Raw genomic sequence first — 24,520 nt, 5'->3', positions numbered from 1 at the left:
TGCACCCTGAAACTGTTATTTTCAGGTATTGTGAAAGCAAAACATGTTCTGTAGAATTCTCACAAACGCTCCAGGAAACCGAACCAGGGTACTACATTTTATATGTGAAAACGCCCTAAGTCAAATTATACAAATTAGTCAGAAATGTAGTTTCCACAGCTTGTCTTTGCACACCAGCACACCCAAATGATTGATTCATCACCAGATTGATCGATTGATTGACTGACTAACTGATTGGCGGATTCTCCACTAATAGGTTTAACTGAAGACCAGGGCATTGAGGATTCCACCCTTCTGTTGATGCACGCACTCCAAGCACATTTAAAGCATAGCTATGTGGTGAAGTATGCTTTCCTTGCTCTGGACAGTCTTGTCAAAAGCTCAGGTGAGTCAACATAAACATTAAGACTTTATATCAGAACATATGAGAACTGTCCCTGTTCCTCTATTCCTTTTAGAGTTGGCTGCTTTCAGGCTTCTCCTCACCCCCAATGGAGGAAATGGATTAGTTATTGTCAAGGAAGCAGAACTCCAACACCATGACAACCCAGAGATCGTAGGGAACTTTTGTAGCCTCCTCAGTGCTATGGCCCGTTATGGTTAGTGTACACTCCTCACCTTGAATGTAGTGCTATAATTTTCCCTTCAGAAAACCATAGCCCCTGTATGTGACTGTTTTCCCAGGTGATGTCATACCCGAGTTAGTTGCTGAGAAGATACCAGATGTCTTGGAGCAGATTGAGAGGCAGTTTTCATCAAATAAGGTAAGTCATTGACTGTGCCTAAAATGCAGTTAATGTAGACTAAGATTGATTTTAAGATATTTATAAACTGGGTGGTTCGAGTCCTGAATGGTGATCGGCTGAAAGCCATGGTATGTAGACCTTATTCCACGGGTATGACAAAATATAACTTTTTACTGTTTTTAATTATGTTGGTAACCAGTTTATAATAGCAATACGGCACCTCGGGGGTTTTCCGGTATATGGCCAATATACCACGGCTAATGGCTGTATCCAGGCACTCTGCGTTGCATCATGCTTAAGAACAGCCCTTAGCCGTGGTATATTGGCCATATACCACACCCCCTCAGGCTTTATTGCTTAATTATAAACTGGGTGGTTCAAGCCCTGAATGCTGATTGGCTGACAGCCGTGGTATATCAGACCGTATACCACGGGTATGACAAAATATAACTTTTTACTGCTTTAATTACGTTGGTAACCAGTTTGTAATAGCAATAAGGCACCTCGGGGGTTTGTGGTATATGGCCACTTCGTGTTCCGTTGTGCATAAGAACAGCCCTTAGCCATGGTATATAGGCCGTATACCACACCCTCTCGTGCCTTATTGATTAAATACAACAAAAGTTACATTTTTGGGAGGGGCTCAGATGTAAGTCTACTACACGTCTGATTCTTATTGCTTTATTGTATAGGTCAGCGCTCTCCAAGTAATTTATCAGCTAAACCTCTGAACAACCTCTCTCTGATCCCACAGGAGATAGCTCAATTGGCAAAACATGCCCTCCACAGCACAACAAGCGTTGGAAGAGTCAACATGACAAGCTCAACATAATTCAAAGTGTCACATTGTGTTTCATGGATTGCTATAGTGACAGTCAAAATGGTGGTTATTTCAGTTGTTTGTTTTTATTATCAGCTGTACTAGTTGCTATACTGTATAGGCCTACATGTCCAAAGAGTAAGCTTATGGTTATTAAACTTATCCAGAAAAACATATCACCTTATCTGTTCAACAGTTTTATTGCCTTATCTAGGTGATTTAGCTGTCACATTATCCTATAAAATTAAAAACATTATTACATTAGCCAGTGTTATTACATACTGTACCAGTTGATCTTACAGTATAGAGACACATAGTCCCAGTGGTGGGAAAAGTACTCAATTGTCAAACTTGAGTAAAAGTAAGGATACCTTAAATAGAAAATAACTCAAGTTAAAGTCACCCAGTAAAATACTAAAAGTCTAAATGTATTTGGTTTTAAATATACTTAAGTGTCAAAAGTAAATGTAATTTCTAAAATATACGTAAAAGTATACATTTCTAATTCATTATATTAAGCAAACCAGATGGCACAATTTGTTTTATTTTATTTAAGGATAGTCAGGGTCACACAAAAAAAACAGACAAATGTACGAACAAAGCATTTGTTTAGTGAGTCCACCAGATCAGAGGCGGTACGGATGACCAGAAATGTTCTCTTGATAAGTGTGTGAATTTGACCATTTTCCTGTCCTGCTAAGCATTAAAATGTAATAAGTATTTTTGGGTGTAAGGGAAAATGTATTGAGTAAAAAGTGCATTATTTTCATTAGGAATGTAGTGATGTAAAAGTTGTCAAAATATAAATAGTAAAGTAGAGACCCAAAAAACGACTTAAGTAGTACTTCAAAGTATTTTTACTTAAGTACTTTACACCATTGCATAGGCCTGTATGTATCATGTTTATTTTGTAATTCTGTTCTACTGTATTTGTGGTCTACAGCTGCAACTTCTGTACAGTGCAATCGGAAAGTATTCAGACCCCTTGACTTTTTCCACATTGTTACGTTACAGCCTTATTCTAAACTTGATTATTGGTTTTTTTCTCCCTCAATCTATACACAATACCCCATAATGACAAAGAAAAAACAGGTGTTTAGCAATGTTTGCAAATGTATAAAAACTGATATTACATTTACATAAGTATTCAGACCTTTTACTCAGTACTTTGTTGAAGCACCTTTGGCAGCGATAGCCTCAAGTCTGTATTTGGGGAGTTTCTCCCATTTCATCTCTGCAGATCCTCGCAAACTCTGTCAGGTTGGATGGGGAGCGTCGCTGCACAGCTATTTTCAGGTCTCTCCAGAGATGTTAGATTGGGTTCAAGTCCGGGCTCTGGCTGGGCCACAAGGACATTCAGGGACTTGTCTTGAAGCCTCTCCTGCATTGTCTTGGCTGTGTGCTTAAGGTCATTGTCCTGTTGGAATGTGAACCTTTGCCCCAGTCTGAGGTCCGGAGAGCTCTGGACCAGGTTTTCATCAAGGATCTCTGTACTTTGCTCTGTTCATCTTTCCCTCGATCCTGACTAGTCTCCCAGTCACTGCCGCTGAAGAATATCCCCACAGCATGATGCTGCCACCAACATGCTTCACTCTAGGAATGGTGCCAGGTTTCCTCCAGGCGTGAAGCTTGGCATTCAGGCCAAAGAGTTCAATCTTTGTTTCATCAGACCAGAAGATCTTGTTTCTCAAGGTCTGAGAGTCCTTTAGGTGCCTTTTGGCAAACTCCAAGCGGACTGTCATGTGCATTTTACAGAGGAGTGGCTTCCGTCTAGCCACTCTACCATAAAGGCCTGATTGGTGGAGTGTTGCAGAGATGATTGTCCTTCTGGAAGGTTCTCCCATCTCCACAGAGGAACTCTGAAGCTCTGTCAGAGTGACCATCGTGTTCTTGGTCAGCTCCCTGACCAAGGCCCTTCTCCCCCGATTGCTGTTTGGCCGGGCGGCCAGCTCTAGGAAGAGTCTTGGTGGTTCCAAACTTCTTCCATTTAAGAATGTGGGAGGCCACTGTGTTCTTGGGGACCTTCAATGTTGCAGACATTTTTTGGCACCCTACCCCGGATCTGTGCCTCAACACAATCCTGTCTCGGAGCTCAACGGACAATTCCTTCGACCTCATGGCTTGGTTTTTGCTCTGACATGCACTGTCAACTGTGGGACCTTATATAGACAGATCTGTACCTTTCCAAATCATGTCCAATCAATTGAATTTACCACAGGTGGACTCCAATCAAGTTGTAGAAACATCTCAATGATGATCAATGGAAACAGGATGCACCTGAGCTCAATTTCGAGTCTCAGAGCAAAGGGTCTAAAAACTTATGTATGTGTTTTTTATTAATTTGCTAAACATTCTAAAAACCTGTTTTCGCTCTGTCATTATGGGGTATTGTGTGTAGATTGGGGAAACATTTAATTTAGTCATTTTGAGAATAAGGCTGTAACGTAACAAAATGTGGGAAAGGGAAGGGGTCCTTTCCCGAATGCACTGTGGTAGGCTATGGGTTGAATAGTTTCACGTTGAAATAACAAATATTCACCGTTTTGAGTATCACAACGTTTATCCATTCATTATACATCACAACAAGCGCTCTATGCTACCGGTGAGCAGCAGCTAGGAGAGATTCCCCAGTGAAGCGCGCGGCCGCGTGCTGTTATCGGGCTAGGCGGATGGATGCCCCACATGTAGGAGCAGCAATCAACCCGATATCTGACGGCAAATCACCATTTGTAATGACAGGATGTGTCGGTGAAAAGCTACACAAACCTTTGTGCTCAGATATAGTTCTGAACATACCATTGGGCGCATGCTTAGAAATCGTGGATCATTTGGTAGAAATTGCTCTGAGACCATGAGTTGCAGATGGGGGACGGAGCTGTGGGTACGTAGAACTGCGTAAATATTTCCGTTAATGAAACTTGTTCTTGCTTTTATCTGATGGTCAACCTTATGATCTGTTGAGGTACTAAGTATTTGTGTATGTCTTTGCAACAAAGTAGCGAGCGAGCATAACGCTCATGCTGCCATGATACTTCTCTGCGCGTGCATGCAGGTTTCATTATCGGAGGTATAGGTTAGTAATAGTGGCGGATTCAGTACTGGTCGACTGTTGCACTGTTGTCTACAGAATCGGGTTTTAGTCACGGTGATGGATATACTTATTTCTTATGAACCTCAATATCTATCCCCCATGTTGTCTACGTGTAAAGCTAGAGTTGCTTACACTATAATTCCCTATTAACCTATTACAATCACGAAGCCCTTGCAAATGGGGTCCATACCACTGGTCTATACTCTGCAGATACAGTAGCTGCGCTACAGCGTGTAGCCTACAGCTGCATTGAGATACAGTAGCTACAGCTGCATTGAGATACAGTAGCTGCGCTACAGCGTGTAGCCTACAGCTGCATTGAGATACAGTAGCTACAGCTACATAGTAGCGACTCTGGCAACATGTTTCATTTGTAACATTGTAGCGAGCGCGGTATTGTAGGCAACGCATTTGGGAATGTGTTTCTTCTCAGTTGTCTGTCTCATTTCACCTTATTATAATAACAATGATAATAATAAGAAGAAGAATAAATGAAATGGCTATTGACACTCTAGAACAGCGAACAGGACGTTTTTGCGCTCACAAAAGGGCCTATTGCAGTCCAACATAACGAATTCAATATTTGCAACGATTGTTTTCTTTTGGGAAATGGAATCTAGCCTATAGTTCAATAGGAATGCTCTTTTATTTTATTAAGTTGTTTAGATGTGCCAGCCTACGCGCGTGCACAAATAGGCTATTGAATGCATTGCATAGATGCAAAAGTAACCCGCCACCACATTGTTCATTTGAGTGCATAACATATAATACATATCCCACCGCACTGACTGAACGACAATAGTGCTATTATGTTCACAATTTGCCTCCTGTATCTTATGTTGTAGGCCTACATACAGTTGTAGCTGTACAACAGCAGAAAGTAAAGTAGCAGCAGAATTACAGACCTAGTGTTTCAACAAAGACTGATGTACACTATCCCTCTCTAATTTAACCATAATAGCTCATTGCTATTCATTTTTTTATGAACATTGCCTCAAGCCTGCAAAATAAAATAATGTTCTTTAGGAAGAAAAGCCACGGAGATAATTCACGTAATTTACCAGACACTCTGGAGCGATTTACAGGAGCGATTAGAGTTAAGTGCCATGCTCACATCGGCGGTATTGTCACCTAGGGGATTCGAACCGGCAGCCTTTCGGTTACTGGCCCAATGCTCTTAACTACTAGGCTACATGCTGCTTTAGAGCCAGTCTTGCCAGGGCCAGCTATTTTTTGTGAGTTTGAAAATGAACTTACTGCTTTGTTTTATAATTTATTCTCATTTTAATTTCTCTTTCTTTTCTTACAGGACCAGTTTGACAACTTGGAAAAACACACCCACTGGGGCATTGAGTTTGTGGAGAAGTATACAAAATTTGTCAAGGAGAGATCTGAAATTGAAATCAGCTATGCAAAGCAAATCAGGTAAGGGCTGGGAAAACATTACCCTCATCACTCCCCATTTTGATACTGTCTGTCTCTCATGGCGGACGTGTGCCCGCTTGAGTACAGGACTACTAAAACATGTTTTGGTATGTTTTGTTGATTTGAGTAACTTTGATAAAACACTACAGAGCCTGTATCACCAATGTCGTCTAAGTCATGTTACAATCAAGTGCAATGTCACGAGGTAATGCTCGCAAAGAGTGACAAAATTATCTGTGGTATTCAGATTTTGATCAACATTTCTGACATGCATACACCAGGCCAACAGGGCCCAGTGGTACAGTAATATTACGTTGCTCTAGTCTATCACTGCACATTACAATGTTGTAGTTGAAAGAGAATGCCTTCTCAATAACCTACCTGCTTAAATAAAGGGCACAAATAAATGTAGAAATATCAGCCCACTTCAAAGTGATGTTCTAAATTCAGAGATGAATGTAGGCCTACCTAATGGTGGTAGTTTATGTAACAACAAAGTGAGATGGATTAGAAACAGATACAGGCCTTTATCTCGATGCAACCGGAAGTGTAGGTTGCGTAGGTAACACATTACCATGGTTACTAGGTTATCCATAGCAATGACCCACATTTGTTATCCCCCAATGGTCTTGGGAGCTTCCCACTGTATAATATGGGAGTACTTGCCAGACAGTGATAGTCTCTGACAGAGTAGTCCCCGGGGACAGTGGATGAGTTGCATCGCTGTCTGCCGTTCACTCACCAAGGAATACACACCAGCAAATTCCTGCATGCATAATCAACCAACATTAACCTTGTATCTGGAGAACATTATAAGGGGTTTTCTGTGCCTCAGCAATAGTGCTGCAATCAGCTCTGAACTGGATTGTCCAATGGGTGTGTTTTGTTCTCCAGCCAGTATAACTAATGGCACCATTTTAGATTGCATATGAGGTGTCTTGTTAAATTGTGACTTTTCAACACCAACCATAATAGATTTGAATTCATTACACATGTTGATGGTACAGTTGGTAGTATATTGATTTAGGAAACCATAGACTAAACACATCAGAATATGGACAGCACGGATTGGACACTGAATGGAGGAATTAAGCCTTTATAAATTAGGCAAAAGCCCCAAAAGAAAAGCAGGGGTTTAAACTGGCCTGAGAAGACAGACTAGGGTCTTATGAGTCATTTTAGTTCCAAAGGGTTAACGTGAATCTGGGCGTATGGAATTTGCACCATGTGCTGTTGTGTCAGGATCCAAATCAAATCAAATTTATTTATATAGCCCTTCGTACATCAGCTGATATCTCAAAGTGCTGTACAGAAACCCAGCCTAAAACCCCAAACAGCAAGCAATGCAGGTGTAGAAGCACGAAGCAAATCCAGATTTGTCATGTGGCTGCAAGCAGACAAAAAGAGGTGGCTGGCACGTCTGGCAATCTGCTTAGCAACACATAAGAATAGATGGTCTGGAGCAGAGCACAGTGAGTGGAGGCTACCAGTGATTCATGGGGAGAAATGTATTCTGGAATTCTGCTTCCGATAGTCCACTCAGAAGATGCATATTATATTACATGATGTGAAATATCTTACATTTTTCTTTTGAACCATAAGTGTCATTGTACAGATAGTACGATGATATTTCAAGATGAATCTTGCACATACAGTTGTGCTTTCACAGGAAGGCTCTATCCCCAGTTGGATGAATCATCCTGAGTTTCACATTAAAGCTAAGGGATGACTTCCCCTCTCATGCTGCTCTTTCTTGTCCAATCACGCTGTTGTTCATAGAGATGTGTACATAAGAGACCCAGATGCAGAGGTACACAGAGGATAATCTGTGACTTGTCAGGATCAAAATTCTAGTTGCCCATTAAATGTATTAGTAGGCCTCTGGATTACCCCTCTCTGTTAGGGGTCACCATAAAGCAGGATTTAGCACTGTGAGAGACCTTCTCCTGAGGCTTAGGCAGGTGGCTGTCACTCCGCTTAAGGCCCGTCCATTCATCAACAGATTTTGACATCCTGTCACTGGGCATCCCTTCCCCATGAGTACACAAATATACTATATTTTTGTTTACATGTGTCCCTCTGTATTTCTCCACAGTGACCTCATTTACAGTGTATTACATGTTTTCTACACCTGTACTGAATTTTGTTTCCATTCCGTAACAGAAACTTATCGAAAAAATATCAGCCCAAGAAAAACTCAAGAGAGGAAGACGAATACAAGTGAGTGAAATGTAAATGCATCAAGGATTAATGTTCACTATTTCAGGTTGACCGTGCACATTAATGTGACTATTCTTTTTGTGATGAATTCATGAAGTCATGTAATTAATTAGCTGATTTCCCATCTCCACTTGTTACCGGCTGTTAGTGGTAAAAATAGCTGTTTCAGATTAACATGGCTAGACTTTCATGGCTTGCTGTGAAACACTCCATATTTGCCCTGGAGGTTACTGTGTAGCTAAATCCAAGGTTATTTCCAGATGGATACATTTTTTTCATCAAGAAGTTATCCTTCGTTGTATGTGCTAAACAGTTGGACAATTCCAAGACACATGTGCATAGTGACTGTTTGAGAGAAAATTAGAGACATTTCTTAAGGCAAGGGAGGAAGCCTTTGAAGAAAGTAGTGCCAGATGAGGGGGGAAGGGCTATACGGACTCTCATGACGCTTAAACCGACTAGCCACCCTTAACCCTGACCCTAATCCTTACCCTAACCTTGACCTAATTTTAACCAATTCTGAAGTGAAATATTGGTTTAAGCATCAGGGGTGTCCATATAACCTTTTCCAAATGAGGGTGTTATCCATGTCTTATTTCCCCTCCTTAGTCACAAAATCACAAAAAACGAATTCTAAGTATGTCCTGTCATTCAAAGACCCTGTCAAAGTGGTCTGTAAATTCTATAATTTTGAATATTATATAGTCCATAATATATAGTAATACATTTTTTCTTATCATATTATATGACCAAATATATTCCTCTCTGATAGTGGAATGTGCTGATAATCTTCTGTAGAAGTATGACATCAGTATTTCTCAGGATGTATAATAATAAAGCTGTCGTGATTAAATGTGAAAAAAGTTTTTAAACACATTTCGTGGTCACGTCTCGTCTTGTTACCAGGTACACGTCCTGTCGGGCCTTCCTGATGACCCTGAACGAGCTGAACGACTATGCGGGACAACACGAGGTCATGGCTGAGGATCTCACCACTCACATCATCTGTGAGCTGACGCGATACATCCAGGAGTTGAAAGCAGAGAGGAAATCGGTAAAACATCCCTTTTCCTGTGTATCGCTCGTTCAGACATGACTTGAACTCTCCCAGATCGTGATCATTGGCAGCTCAACCATTTTGTAGTGAGGCTATCCAGAGATTATGGCTGTCACATGATCTGAACCAAACCAGCCAATCCCGGGTCAACCAGTGCACGGTGCTTTGGAAAACATAACAATCAGATCAACAAATGTGCAAAATCAATTGCTGGAGCAGATACAAAAATGCTATTATGTCATTGGTGATTGTCATTGCTCTGTCCAACACAGCCAGGGATCAAGCTGATAATCTGTCATGGTGGTGTTCATCATTTTGCACCAGCCCATCCAATAAATCCCGGGGTAGAACTGGGTCAAGTATCCAGGTCAATGGATTGGGAGCAGGTTGACCCTAGTGCCCCCACCCATCCATAGTAGCCTCCACTGCTGATAAGTGGACCAGGCTTCTGTCTGGAGCTGGGTGGCTGGAACTAATATGACATGGGGGAGGGGTGTGTATGATGTGAGCAATGTATAACACACACACACACTTTTGTAAGGCTTTGGTTTTGGCCTCTTGTCTGACGGCTCAGCTCAGAGCGAGAGAGTTAGTACTTTTTAGTTTTTTGAAACCAGCTTATTTCAGGCCTGCCATTCCTGTTGCATTATTTTGAATTTCTAACCTGTAGTAAAGGTAGATTTGATCGATAGCTCACTCCGACGTATGTTTTTTCATTTATAGAATTCCCAACTAGAACATGGTGTAGTTAAATGAGGTCCTGATACCAGGCATTGAACATTAGCTTTGAAAGCCACACCAATGGTTTACGTCTCCTATCATTTAAATTCAACTCACAACAAAAGCAGAAGTGCCTTTTGAGCCTTCAGTGAGATTCCGTAAGTGCCCTTGGAGGTGGTTGTATATGCTGTGAGGAGCATTACATTAGTCAAGAATAAACACATCAGCAAATCTCTTTAGTCAGTTTAGTTTTGGCTCAGTAGTTTTGATTCCATGGAATGGCTAAGGAGTAGATGTGTCTTTTTGGTGGGGATGTTGTGTGCTTGTAGTCTACAGTGCGTAGCTCTTCCAATCATCATAAGGAGCGTCATAAGATATTTCATAAGAGATGTGGAAGTCTCTTGACTGTCTAGTTCTAGATACTAAACTGTTCAGGGTTCAAACCACAAATGATTCTACTGCTGTTCATGCGTCTTTTAACAGATTAACATATACCATTTTTTTGGCAGCATTTCCATGATGGCCGCAGAGCTCAGCAACACATTGAGAATTCTTGGAAACAACTAGAATCCGTAAGTGTCCTCCTGAGGTAGGAGTAATTGAAGAGATACACGACTGAACCATTCCAACTTGACATGTGAATTGCTTCTTTTCAGAGTAAACGGAGATTTGAGAGAGACTGTAAGGAGGCGGATAGAGCCCAGCAGTACTTCGACAAGATTGATGCTGACATCAACGTGACTAAAGTGGACGTCGAAAAGGTAAGTTATAGACTGACGTAGAAATGTTCACTCCTACACACAATTGACTTGAGCTCATCACGTGTGTGTGTGCGTGCATGTGTGGGCCCACACACATGCGCGTGTGCGTTTGGCGCCTGTGTGTGTGTGTGAGAATGTGCAGCTACTCTTAGTCGCCACTCCACTCTACTCCTACTCATAAAGCTGTGAACATGGTTTGCGTGGCAACAGCTGCACTGACAAGAGAATGCTGTGTCCCTCTTGGAAGTGGGGTAGGATCCAAATATGAATCACTGCTGGTAGACAATGGTATAGTGCTTCATGGCGCTCCAGCAATGGGCTTTTCTCATTGTTCGCTCTAAACTCAATTCCTCAGATGCTAACCAAGCCGTGTTACTGTACCAGTGCAATGCCGATTCCAAAAAACATTACAATTATTTCAGAACTGATTAGATAAGTGCTATTTCAGTATTGATTGCAAAAAACAGTTTTTCCATGTCTATCAGGTATCTGATCTGTCCAACGTAGAAACAAAGCTAGCTCAATGTACAGTAGTGGCAACAAGATTGAGTTTAAACATCCACTGCTAATTCCAGTTAACATAAACCACCACTAACCAAAAATCAATGGTAGGGATGGGGGCAAATGTGCAGTGTTAAAAACATTTGGCCAAATCACCTGTAACTTTAAACCAAGTCAAAGAGTTGATTTCAGTTGATTTAGCCATGACATTGCACGGTTGCCTACAACTGTACAAAGATGCAAACAGTTTGCAAACCTTCTCAGGCACTATTGACATCACGCAGTGAAATGTACCCCCTAAATGTACAAGTCAAGAATCTCAGAAAGCTAACATGAACTAACCAAACAGAATAAGTTATCATTAAACGTTAATATACATTTTGCATGTCAGTTACTGTTGTACAAAGTCACCTTCCCTATGAAATTCGTTGAAAACCATACAAGCAATGCCATAGTCAAAAGTATAAAAAAATGTATTCCACATTAGGTACCAGTCAGAAGATTGGACACACCTACTCATTCAAGGTATTTTCTTTATTTGTACTATTTTCTGCATTGTAGAATAATAGTGAAGACATCAAATCTATGATATAACACATATGGAACCATGTAGTAACCAAAAAAGTATTAAACAAATCAAAATATATTGTATATTTTAGATTATTCAAAGTAGCCACCCGTTGTCTTTGACAGCGTTGCACACTCCTGGCATTCTCTCAACCAGCTTCATGAGGTAGTCACCTGGAATGCATTTCAATTAACAGGTGTGGCTTATTAAAAGTTGTAGAATTTCTTTCCTCCTTAATGCCTTTCAGCCAATCAGTTGTGTTGTGAAAAGGTAGGGGTGGGTATACAGAAGATAGCCCTATTTGGTAAAAGATCAAGTCCATATTATGGCAAGAACAGCTCAAATAAGCAAAGACAAATGACAGTCCATCATTACTTTAAGACATGAAGGTCAGTCAATCCAGAAAATGTCAAGAACTTTGAATGTTCCTTCAAGTGCAGTCGCAAAAACCATCAAGTGCTATGATGAAACTGGCTCTCATGTGGACCACCACAGGAAAGGAAGACCCAGACTTACCTCTGCTGCAGAGGATAAGTTCATTAGAGTTAACTGCACCTCAGATTGCAGCCCAAATGTCTGTTACTTAAACTCTGTGAAGCATATATATCTCAACATCAGCTGTTCAGAGGAGACTGCGTGAATCAGGCCTTCATGGTGAAATTGCTGCAAAGAAACCACTACTAAAGGACACCAATAATAAGAAGAGACATGCTTGTCCCAAGAAATACAGGCAATGGACATTAGACCGGTGGAAATCTGTCCTTTGGTCTGATGAGTCCAAATTTGAGATTTTCGGTTCCAACCGCCGTGTCTTTGTGAGACGCAGAGTAGGTGAACGAATGATCTCCGCATGTGCGGTTCCCACCGTGACGCATGGAGGAGGAAGTGTGATGGTGCTTTGCTTGTGACACTGTCAGTGATTTATTTAGAATTCAAGGCACACTTAACCAGCATGGCTACCACAGCACTCTGCAGCGATACGCCATCCCATCTGGTTTGCGCTTAATGGGACTATAATTTGTTTTTCAACAGGACAATGACCCAACACATCTCCAGGCTGTGTAAGGGCTATTTGACCAAGGAGAGTGATGGAGTGCTGCATCATATGACCTGACCTCCACAATCACCCGACCTCAACCCAAGAGATGGTTTGGGATGAGTTGGACCGCAGGGTGTGGTGGTTAATTTCTGCATTACCAAATGAGGAGAGAGACAAACTTCACACACCAGTCAGAGTTATACTTAAACTCCATCTTTAATAATAAGATTTTTGCAATAGCACTGACTTTCAATGATGCACCATTTCTAATGAACCATTGAAAAGTGACAACACAAAAGTACAAAGATCTTTTATAGCCAAGATACACCCCTCTCAACCTACATGACGAACCACAGATATTAGGAACACTTCACAAAGGGACTTTTAATTGAGAAAGGAGTATCCCGTAGCCAGATAGCATTCGCTATAAATTATCGTTCAGTTTGGTCCCTTAGACGAGTTTCTAATCTCGTTCCTGGTACTTCATAGCACAGAACCATTACCTCATCCAATGGCATAACTCAAATGTCAACTCTAGATACTCCCATCTCAAGTAAAACCCCTTCTTGACGCCTCTCCTGGACAAGCTCACTGAGGGGAGTGAGCCTCTATGTCATACACTATCACAGGATAAGTTCAACATCAGAGAGGACATACAATGGTTCCAGACACTGCCATACAACTCCCCACAATGCCAAAGGAGAGAGTGACTTGCGCACAGACATTGTGGAGACAAGTAATTGGCTCCCCATTAATCACACCATCCCTTCACATGGTTTAACAGATACATTCACATATGAAGACAATGTTCCATCCTGTCCTCTTCCCTTTCTGATATTCTGCAGAGCACCAGAGACATGTGAAAGACAAGCCTGACCTCTCCCCTCTCTGGGCCCCAAGTGACTATAACAAGTATATCACATAGACATATTATGCAGATAAGACATCTTAAATGATCTATGTGACCCAAATAATTCTGATTCATCCACCACAAGGGTGAAGGAAAAGCAGCCAAAAAGTGATCAGCATAATATGCAGTCCAACTCATCCCAAACCATCTCAACTCATTCAAGACTTTTGGAAAAGCATTCCTCATGAAGCTGGTTGAGAGAATGCAAAGAGTGTGCAAGCTGTCATCAAGGCAAAGGGTGGCTACTTTGAAGAATCTCAAATATAAAATATAGTTTGATTTGTTTAACACTTTTTTTGGTTACTACATGATTCCAGATGTGTTATTTCATTCTTTTGATGTCTTCACTATTATTCTACAATGTAGAAAATAGTAAATATAAAGAAAACCCCTTGAATGAGTTGGTGTGGCCAAACTTTTGACTGGTACTGTAGTTCAAGCCTTTTTGCAGTCTAGATGTTCATTAATAGTTCATTCAGTACATTACTAATAAATTAATACAACTTTCACATAATTAGGACATCTAAAACCTGTCTGTAGTGCTCTGAAACTAACTCTGTTTTTGTTTTCCATCACGTCTTATAGCGGTGCTATCTCAAGGTAGGTTTAACAGGCGTCTGTATGTCTCTAAGGATCTGTCTCTATGTTCAATGTACACCCGTAGACATACACTACATGGCCAAAAGTATTTGGACCCCTGCTTGTCGAACACCTCAATCCAAAATCATGGGCATTAATATGGAGTTGGTCCCCCCTTTGCTGCTATAACAGCCTCCACTCTTCTGGGAAAAGTTGCCACTAGATGTTGGAACATTGCTGTGGTGACTAGCTTCCAGTTTGGGCACTGATGTTGGTCAATTAGTCCTGGCTCGCAGTCGGCGTTCCAATTCATCCCAAAAGTGTTAGATGGGGTTGAGGTCAGAGCTCTGTGCAGGCCAGTCAAGTTCTTCCACACCGATCTCAACAAACCATTTCTGTATGGACCTCTCTTTGTGCACAGGAGCATTCTCATGCTGAAACAGGAAAGGGCCTTCCACAAACTGTTGCCACAAAGTTGGAAGCACAGAATTGTTAAGATGTCCCTTCACTGGAACTAAGGGGCCTAACCCGAACCAATGAAAACAGCCTCAGGCCATTATTCCTTCTCCACCAAACTTTACAGTTGTCATTATGCATTCAGGCAGGTAGCATTCTCCTGGCATCACCACAACCAGATTTGTCCGTCGGACTGCCAGATGGTGAAGTGTGATTCATCATTCCAGAGAACACGTTTCCACTGCTCCAAAGTCCAATGGCGGCGAGCTTTACACCACTCCAGCCGATGCTTGGTATTGCGCTTGGTGATCCTAGGCTTGTGTGCGGCTGCTCGGCCGTGGACACCCATTTCGTGAATATCCCGACAAACAGTTCTTGCTTCCAGAGGCAGTTAGGAACTCAGTAGTGAGTGTTGCAACTGAGGACAGAAAATTTCTACACACTATGCGCTTCAGCACTTGGCGGTCCTGTTCTGTGAGTTTGTGTGGTTTGTCACTTCGCAGCTGAGCTGTTGTTGCTCCTAGACATTTCCACTTCACAATAACAGCACTTCCATTTGGCCGGGGCAGCACATTTGACTGACTGACTTTTTGAAAAAGGTGGCATCCTATCACCTTGCCACGTTGAAAGTCACTGAGCTCTTTGGTATAGCCATTCTACTGCCAATGTTTGAGATTGCATGTTTGTGTGCTCGATTTTATACACTTGTCAGCAATGGGTGTGGCTGAAATAGCCGAAGGGTGTCCACATACTTTTGTATATATAGTGTACTATTGCTGGTTTCACTCGGAACGTCATTTCAAAATAAGATCTCCAAAGACTTGGAAGGGACACAGTTATGGATTGGAATGGGTATTTAAAGAAAGCAACTGCTGTGGTTAGTTAGTGGGTACATTATTCCTAAATGGTAATTGAATGACACTACAGTGAATAGACGCATCTATAAACATATTCATATATAAACACATAATAAATATAGGCACAAATAAAATGCATCATTGTTTAGATTGCAAAGTATAATGTCATGCATACAAAATGTTTTGTTTGTTTGCTCTGAGTCCTGTTATGCTATGGATACAGTCCTCAACAGTCTGCTGACACACCATCCAGGTCTTGTCCTGTCAGTGGACAGTTTGTCTGTGTTCATCCTGTATCTGTGTGGAGTATGTGCATGCTAAATTAACCTGTTTTCTTTTGTTATTGTTGTTTGTTATGGTCAATGTTTCCTTCATCTGGTCATCATAAACATTAAATGTGAATTGAGGAGCTGCATTACATGACATTAACTAATGGTTTTGACTTCCTGGCATGGTAAAATACACATTCTTGACACTATAGGGGAGGCCCACTCACAGCAAAGTAACACCGCATAGTTCAGCTTTGACACACATACTAACCCTCAGGTCATCATTTGTATAACTCTACTATGCTTTACTATATCCACTATCAACACTCCTCTCTCCCTCCAAGAGGAAAGGAAAGCCACAGAATTCTAGTTTCCTGCCACTAATGTATCTATGGCCTAAGCGCTTCCCTTAGCCGTGTTTCCTTGTCTTGTTCGACGTGGCAGAGCCATATGAAATATTCATTGACACGGTTAAGATCCTGGAATGTCAGATGCATAAATGTAACTGTAATAAGAGGATAAGGGCGGGTTGGTTCTACTCTCTCGTGATCATTTGATGAAAATATATTTTTGGGGGTGAATAAAGTCTCCACACTGTATACAGTCCTAGGCCACGCTTGGCTATTTTTTTTACAACACGCTGTGGACCATAACGACAGTGGTACTTATATAATGTGTGGTTTTGAGATTTGTGTAGTTTTTGTGCTTTAACTCAAGCATACTATATGTCTGTATGGGGGTTTCAGTTCAATATTATTCGCATTCTGTTTATCATTTTTTAAATATTGACTTTACTTTGTTCAGTGTTATGCGTGTTAACACACAATGTACTGTGTCAATGTTCTGTGGAACAACGCAAGGTTTACAGTCCCACTTGTTGGCGTGCGTGCAAATCTTTAAACCCTCTCTGAACTCCCTCTCGGTATACAGGCCAGACAGCAGGCCCAGATGAAACACCAAGTGGCAGAGGACAGCAAGAATGAATACCTCACCTTCCTGCAGAAGTTCAACAAGGAGCAGAATGCACATTATCATACCCTCATACCTCACATCTTTCAGGTAGTTCACCTCACTCACAGTACCGGTTGACTGGAAGCGCTTCGGGGAGAAACTCATTGCATTCACCAGTGCTCAGTGCTTGACTTGGGCAGGAGCTCACTGGACCTCCTCAACATTTCTACTGCTTGAGCAACTGCACCTCATAGAATATTTGCTCAAAACTATTATGGAGCTCCTGCACCAATACATCAACAGTACAGGCACCCCAAAGGGGTACCGGCACCTATTTCAGTCCTAGTAAAGTACTGCCAGTACTCACATCCACCCTGTTCACAATATAACTGATTTGTATGTGTTAGGCAACTCACAATCCTATTTTAATCTAAGAATGTCTTCTTTACTGCAGAAGCTACAGGAGATGGAAGAAAAACGTATAGAGAGAGTGGGAGAGTCTATGAAGACTTACGCAGAGGTCGATCGGAAAGTGCTACCTATTGTTGGCAAATGTTTAGATGGCATGACCAACGCAGCAGAATCCATAGAGCCAAAAATGGTTAGTAGGGCTACTGCATGTTTATAACACGGTTCTTGTTATGTACAGTCATTTTACATAGTGACAAACTGCGAGGAAAGTGCATAGAAAAATCAGTTATACATATCAGTGACATCATTTGACTGGATTTCTATATAAAAGAGCGGAGAGAATATTATTGCAGTTGTTCGTTGTTCTATTCGCTGAAGCGGTAAAGGGTTAGCAGCCCACTAAATATAGGAGGAGGAGATAAATTATTTACACCTTCAAAACGCTGACTTTGGTGCTTCTTTAATGGCTGTCCCACTTTCACATTAATGAAATGTGATTGTTGCTAGGCAAAGTCAACACGGGTGTCGTCACCGATAGTGACCAGTTTTATTCTATATCTCAAAGGAATCCAGTTTTGGGGCATTTGTTGACATATACATTTACTTATGGTAAAAAAATACAAATAAATACAGTAGCGTGAACTCAGTTTTACTATGTATCTGAGATCAGTGTTGGTCCAGGATCAGCCCCCCAACCGCCATTCATTTATTATAGTGAAGATAAAACTCATCCTAGATCAGCACGTGTACTTTAAAATGCTTTCTGTGGTGTGTTTGAAGAGCCATGGCTTTGCTGTAATTGTGTCTCCCTGCGCCAGATAAGAGTTTAAAATGCCGTAGTTTTGAAGTTGGCTTCCGTGAGGAATACTTGTACTTTAAAGTGCAAATTAGTTTCTGCAATTTGGTTCATTTTGGTGCCCTCAAGCTGAAATGCATTTGGTAAATATTCATAATATTCTGTCTGTTATACATTAATGAACTCACTATCCCCAACAGGACACCAAGCATGTGGTGGAATCCTACAAGTCTGGCTTCGAGCCACCTGGCGACGTAGAGGTTGAGGACTATAGTCTGTCTATGAGGCGGACAGTGTCAGAGTCCAGCTATCTAAACTCGCAAGGGGAGAGCAAGCCCAGCCGCAGCAACAGCAGGGGAAAACTGTGGCCTTTCATCAAGAGAAACAAGGTAAGGACAACACCATCAGTCCACAAGACTGTCCTCTACCTACTGTACTAGCCAGGGCCGCGTTCGGCAGGGCACCACGCTGTGTAATGTTCAGGCACAAATATATGTTGACGAACACACGCACATCTCTGACATGAAGAATAAGGAATCCTGTCCACTCTCATCATTGAACGCGGCCCTGGTGTCCGACTCAACGCGGCCCTGGTGTCCGACGGAACGCGGCCCTGGTGTCCGACTCAATGCGGCCCTGGTGTCCGACTCAATGCGGCCCTGGTGTCCGACTCAATGCGGCCCTGGTGTCCGACTCAATGCGGCCCTGGTGTCCGACTCAATGCGGCCCTGGTGTCCGACTCAATGCGGCCCTGGTGTCCGACTCAATGCGGCCCTGGTGTCCGACTCAATGCGGCCCTGGTGTCCGACGGAACGCGGCCCTGGTGTCCGACGGAACGCGGCCCAGGTGTCCGACAGAACGCGGCCCAGGTGTCCGACTGGACTGCAGAGGGATTCTTTGTAATATGAAATAAATGCTTGTTGGAAACACTATTTATCTAAATGTTTAACTTGTGCTGGACACAGTGTCTTAACCGCTGCCGTCTTAAGTGTTGGTAACCAGATTCTTTGTTGTTCTTCCATCATTTCATTATTTTTGGTGTTACTTTTCCTGATTTCGTTCTGTTATTGTTTTGTTCCATACCACTCCATGACCCTTACCCATAGCTTATGTCTTTGTTAGCTTCCCCACGCCAACCACCCCCCCCCCCCCCTACCTCCCCATCACCTGGTGCCGTGCACAACGGCCCCCAGTCTCCCCAGCAACCCAGTGAGCCCCTCTCCCACCGCCTCAACGAGTTCATGACCTCCAAACATAAAATGCAATGCTTAAGGAGTCTGAAGCGTGGGGTAAGTTGATTGTGTACAGGGAGATTGACTCTGTGCTTATGACATTGACGTGGTGCCTATGGGCTACTGATAGTGGCTCCTACTGTTGCTCGTTCCCTTTGAATGGCATCTAACCTGGCCTACCACCTGCAGACAATCGTATGGAAGTTGTTTATTCTGGCACTGTGTCCAAATGTCCAATTTACAATTGGTGTGTGTGTGTGTGTGTGTGTGTGTGTGTGTGTGTGTGTGTGTGTGTGTGTGTGTGTGTGTGTGTGTGTGTGTGTCATGTTGTTTAAGATTTGTTTATACTGTAGGTGGACAAAATGCTGCAAATGTCCACAACCCTTCATTGCTGCTTGTACAGTGTCATACTTCCGTCTCAAAGTTTCAAGCGTATGTTGACATTGTGTCTTTTTCGTCCCATTGTCTCCCCTCACTTGGAAAGCTTTCTCTCAAGCTGGTAAGCACTACTGTTTTCATAACTCTTCAGATGGTTGATGATTGGGGTTTTGTAATGCACACATTACAAATGCAATCTACATCACTATAGAGGAATCGAAAGGGTGTACTTTCAACTAAATATGCTCATCTCAGATCTCATTGTTACTGACAACAATAAAGTGCAGTGAAAAAGTATTTGCCCCCTTTCGGAATTTTCTCTATTTTTGCATATATTTGACACTGAATGTTATCAGATCTTCAACCAAAACCTAATAATAAATAAAGGGGACCTGAGTTTACAAATAACAACAAAAAAGTAAACTTAACTAAATAAATAAAATAACGGCCTCCCGGGTGGCGCAGTGGTCTAGGGCACTGCATCGCAGTGCTAACTGCGCCACCAGAGTCTCTGGGTTCGCGCCCAGGCTCTGTCGCAGCCGGCCGCGACCGGCAGGTCCGTGGGGCGACGCACAATTGGGCTAGCGTCGTCCGGGTTAGGGAGGGTTTGGCCGGTAGGGATATCCTTGTCTCATCACGCTCCAGCGACTCCTGTGGCGGGCCGGGCGCAGTGCGCGCTAACCAAGGGGGCTAGGTGCACGGTGTTTCCTCCGACACATTGGTGCGGCTGACTTCCGGGTTGGAGGCGCGCTGTGTTAAAGAAGCAGTGCGGCTTGGTTGGGTTGTGCTTCGGAGGACGCATGGCTTTCGACCTTCGTCTCTCCCGAGCCCGTACGGGAGTTGTAGCGATGAGACAAGATAGTAATTACTAGCGATTGGATACCACGAAAATTGGGGAGAAAAGGGGAAAAAAATTAAATAAAAAATAAAAAAATAAAAATAACAAAGTTATGCAAAGCCAAATTCCCCTGTGTGAAAACATTATTGCCCCCTTACACGCAATAACCGTTTGTGTCACCTTTAGCTGCAATGACTGCAACCAAATGCTCCCCGTAGTTGTTGATCAGTCTCTCACATCCCTGTGGAGGAATGTTGGCCCACTCTTGCATGCAGAACTGCTTTAACTCAGCAACATTTGTCGGTTTTCAAGTATGTTAATTATTGTGTTATTAGTTCACTCGGGTTCCCTTTATCTAATATTAGGTTTGGTTGAAGATCTGATAACATTCAGTATAAAAAATATGTAAAAGTAGAGAAAATTAGAAAGGGGGCAAAAACCTTTTCACAGCAAGGTAGATGAAGACATTAAACATATATAAAAGTCACTGCTCCATGGCGTTAGGCCTCTTTTAGTAGGAGGATGTCTGGGTGTTTATTTGGTGGTTTGTTTTGTCATAGGGTTCTGGCCCTGAAGATTGTAGTCACCTGCCTCCTGAACAGAGGAGGAAGAAGCTCCAGGCCAAAATCAATGACATCAACAAGGAAATACAAAAAGAGATGGATCAGAGGTAGAGTACATGTGTGAAAGTCCAATTCTGAATCTAGATAAGGAGTTTTAAACTAACTCTGGTCTATTTAAAAACGGGAACAATTCTTCAATATGAATGTATGAATGCGTTGTAGGGATGCTCTGTCTAAAATGAAGGACGTGTACATAAAGAACCCACACATGGGGGACCCCAACAGTGTGGACCCACGATTAGAGGAGATCTGCCAAAATATTGACAAGTTACAACTGGAATCAAGGAAATATGAAGTAAGTTGAAATATTACAAAGGATCCATGTCGATGCATGTTAGATATTTTATGTTTGCCAGAGTATGTTCTAGTGGTGGTGCTGACGACTCCTGACCACACACTAAGATCTGGGTTTGAATCCTGTGTCTGAGTCTTTCACCGCTGACTTTCCCCTCATTTTCCCCACGCCGATCCAAAATAAAGAAAAAGGGAGTGGTATTCCACACGCTAGTTCATGTATGTCCGTATTGTTATATTCGTATTCTTATCTTTTATTGTTGTTGTTGCATTGTCGAGAAGGTAAGCATTTTGTTGGACGATTAATAAACCTTGAAATGTATCATCAAGTATTGTTGAGACTAAACCTTTTGATGTCTGTCTGCAGGCCTGGCTGGTAGAGGTGGAGACCAGGTTAGCAGAGAAGAGTGAACCACACAGACCACCAAGTGGATTGTACAACTCCCAGACTACTACACCAGTCAACAACAACTGTGCACATGTCAACCGAGAGAGGTAGAACCTATGTGCCCCTTACTATATCTCAGAAACGGTGGACTAGCAGACGGGGAAAAAAACACAACCAAACCTCGCGCTAGCTAGCTAACAATGTCTGTCACAAGAGATTACCATATGTTTTTACTAAAACTTGTTTTGTGGGCTTGTTGCACATGATCTATTATGCTCTAAATATATCTGACAAGGACTGTCTATTGACTCAATGTATGCGTATTAATACTGATTTAAATGTATGGGTTTATGGATTTGACAAATCTCACCAGGGCCATATGTGCAACCTTGAATGATATATTTGGGTTTGCACCAGTGGAGGCTGGTGACTTGAAAAATGACACATATAGTATCCATGTTGTTGGTCTTTACTGTTGCTCTTCATGTGGTTAGCCCGGACGGAAGCTACACAGAGGATCATAGCACAGAGCATCACCTCAAATCTCGGAGCACCGACTTTGATGACGACTTTGATTACGAGGACCCACTCCCCACTATCGGAACCTGCAAATCACTCTACCCTTTTGAAGGTATGCCAAGGCCCCTTCTGGAAATCTGTGTTGTTGTTAGATTGGGGTTTGATGTATTTTTCAGAACAGATGTCTCGCCTGGATCAAATAACAAGGATGTGGCTTCTTCCGTCATGTTAAAAATAAAAGGTCTGCAAAGAGGATTTAAATCATCGGGGCATATTCAGAAATGTAAACTTTATGTCATTACATAGGTTATTGTTAAATTATTGCAAATGAACTTGGTGCTTTGCATCACCCTGAGAGAGTTTTTCACATTAACGATCTACTGTTGGTGCAGCATAGGCATTTTGGAAGTAAGTAACATTTTAACACAGTCAGCTGTAAAATAACAGTAACTTGCTGTTTTCTCTTTCCTGTCTCCCCTTCTCAGGTCAGAACGAAGGCACCATTTCCATGACCGAGGGGGAGCTGCTGTATGTCATAGAGGAGGATAAGGGTGACGGGTGGACGCGGGTGCGCAGGAACGAGGACGAAGAGGGATACGTACCCACATCTTACATCAAGGTCTTTTTCGACACAAATGCCAAAGGTGCTATGACATACATATAATTGTCATTGTTTGAGAGAGGGGAAATGGGTGGACCAACAAACACAAATATCCTGACATTTCAACCCCCCTGAACTCTGGTGTTTCAGAAATATCACAGAATCATTTGGGACGGAACTCTCAGAACAACGGACTGTATTTACATTTGTACTTGGGCTTTTTACGTTCTACCATTTTGCACCCGTTGAAACAAATTTTGGAGAAGTGTTTGTTTGTGTGTATGAAGACGTGTGGATGTGATAAGTTGTCAGAACCAAGTTAAGTTGTCTCGACCCCTGTTGATATCAGCTACGCCTTGCTTCTAGCACTAATAATAATAACTAATGTCAATTTATTGATTTATTTGACCAACAAAATACGGTTTCTCATATTAGAGAGCATTGCATCTAAACATATCAATTCCTATTTAGAATAGCTATTATTGCATGCCTGAAGGGAGACTCGTTATGCTCTGCACGCCTCCACTGCATATCAGCTACGCCTTGCTTCTAGCACTAATAATAATAACCAATGTCCATTTCTTGATTTATTTGACCAACAAAATATGGTTTCCCATAGAGCATTGCATCTAAACATATCAATTCCTATTTGGAATAGCTATTATTGCATGCCTAAAGGGAGACTCGTTATGCTCTGCCAGCCTCCACTGCATTGCATTAACAGTACATCGCATATCTGCACTTGAGCAGCAACCATCATTGGCAGGGGATTACTGTAAGATTGCCTCTCTGCTTCGCAAATTAAATCAGTTGTTGCATGTGGCATGTTTCAAAGAGGACATGCCTGTTTACACAGTAAAGAAAAAAGAACATGGCTTGCATGGTATCTTGATTAGGATGGTACAACAGACTAGTAATGTATTCTCTTATACAAACTGTTGTTGACTCCTCCAAAATCTGACAATGGGGCTTCATTGAAGCGCCTAAATTACTGAATGTCGTGTTAGGTTTACAGTGGTGTTCTCGACAGAAACGTTTCATTCTGAGACACATGGTAACGCACCCACCACCATTATCACCACTATCATTGGCATATGATTAATTTATTTTTTAGAATGAATAATATATCCCCGCTTAGTTTTTTATTTGATACGGAGTTGTTTTGCATGCTTGAGCCAATTGATAAGTCAAAGTAGATGAATGAACATAGTATTGCAACCAGGTGATATTCCTCTGTTTGAAAATGATTAACACATGTAGCCTCAAGTTTTCTGTACGTTGATTTGCCATTGACGGTCAGAAACATGCTCTCGTGCAGCATAGACTCAACTCTAGGGAAACGTAATCTGCCACAATAATTGTCAGAATGTGAAGGAATGTCATGGAATGACTTTCCTCGTGTCTTGATGCATCACCTCTAACATGTCGTGTCATTTTTGTTTGTTTGCTTTTTTTGTTTGCTTTTTTTCT

The 24,520-nt window shown here is 42.0% G+C and overlaps 1 protein-coding gene across 1 annotated transcript; it reads left to right on the top strand.

Annotated features, from left to right (window-relative positions):
- The first annotated feature begins 4,372 nt into the window (after positions 1–4,372).
- On the top strand, positions 4,373–23,113 carry LOC120053926 (formin-binding protein 1-like). The gene is made up of 15 exons (XM_039001245.1): positions 4,373–4,447; positions 5,967–6,082; positions 8,246–8,302; positions 9,209–9,356; positions 10,589–10,651; positions 10,736–10,840; positions 16,950–17,078; positions 17,425–17,571; positions 18,378–18,566; positions 19,284–19,470; positions 21,202–21,295; positions 21,411–21,543; positions 21,910–22,037; positions 22,425–22,561; positions 22,935–23,113. The coding sequence occupies exons 1-15, from the start codon at positions 4,373–4,375 to the stop codon at positions 23,111–23,113; spliced, it is 1,887 nt and encodes a 628-aa protein (XP_038857173.1).
- Positions 23,114–24,520: the final 1,407 nt, after the last annotated feature.

The sequence above is a fragment of the Salvelinus namaycush genome, chromosome 1, assembly GCF_016432855.1.
Source record: "Salvelinus namaycush isolate Seneca chromosome 1, SaNama_1.0, whole genome shotgun sequence".
NCBI lineage: Eukaryota > Metazoa > Chordata > Actinopteri > Salmoniformes > Salmonidae > Salvelinus > Salvelinus namaycush.
Note: the sequence above shows the minus strand (reverse complement) of the source record. Positions and strands in the feature narration are given on the sequence as shown.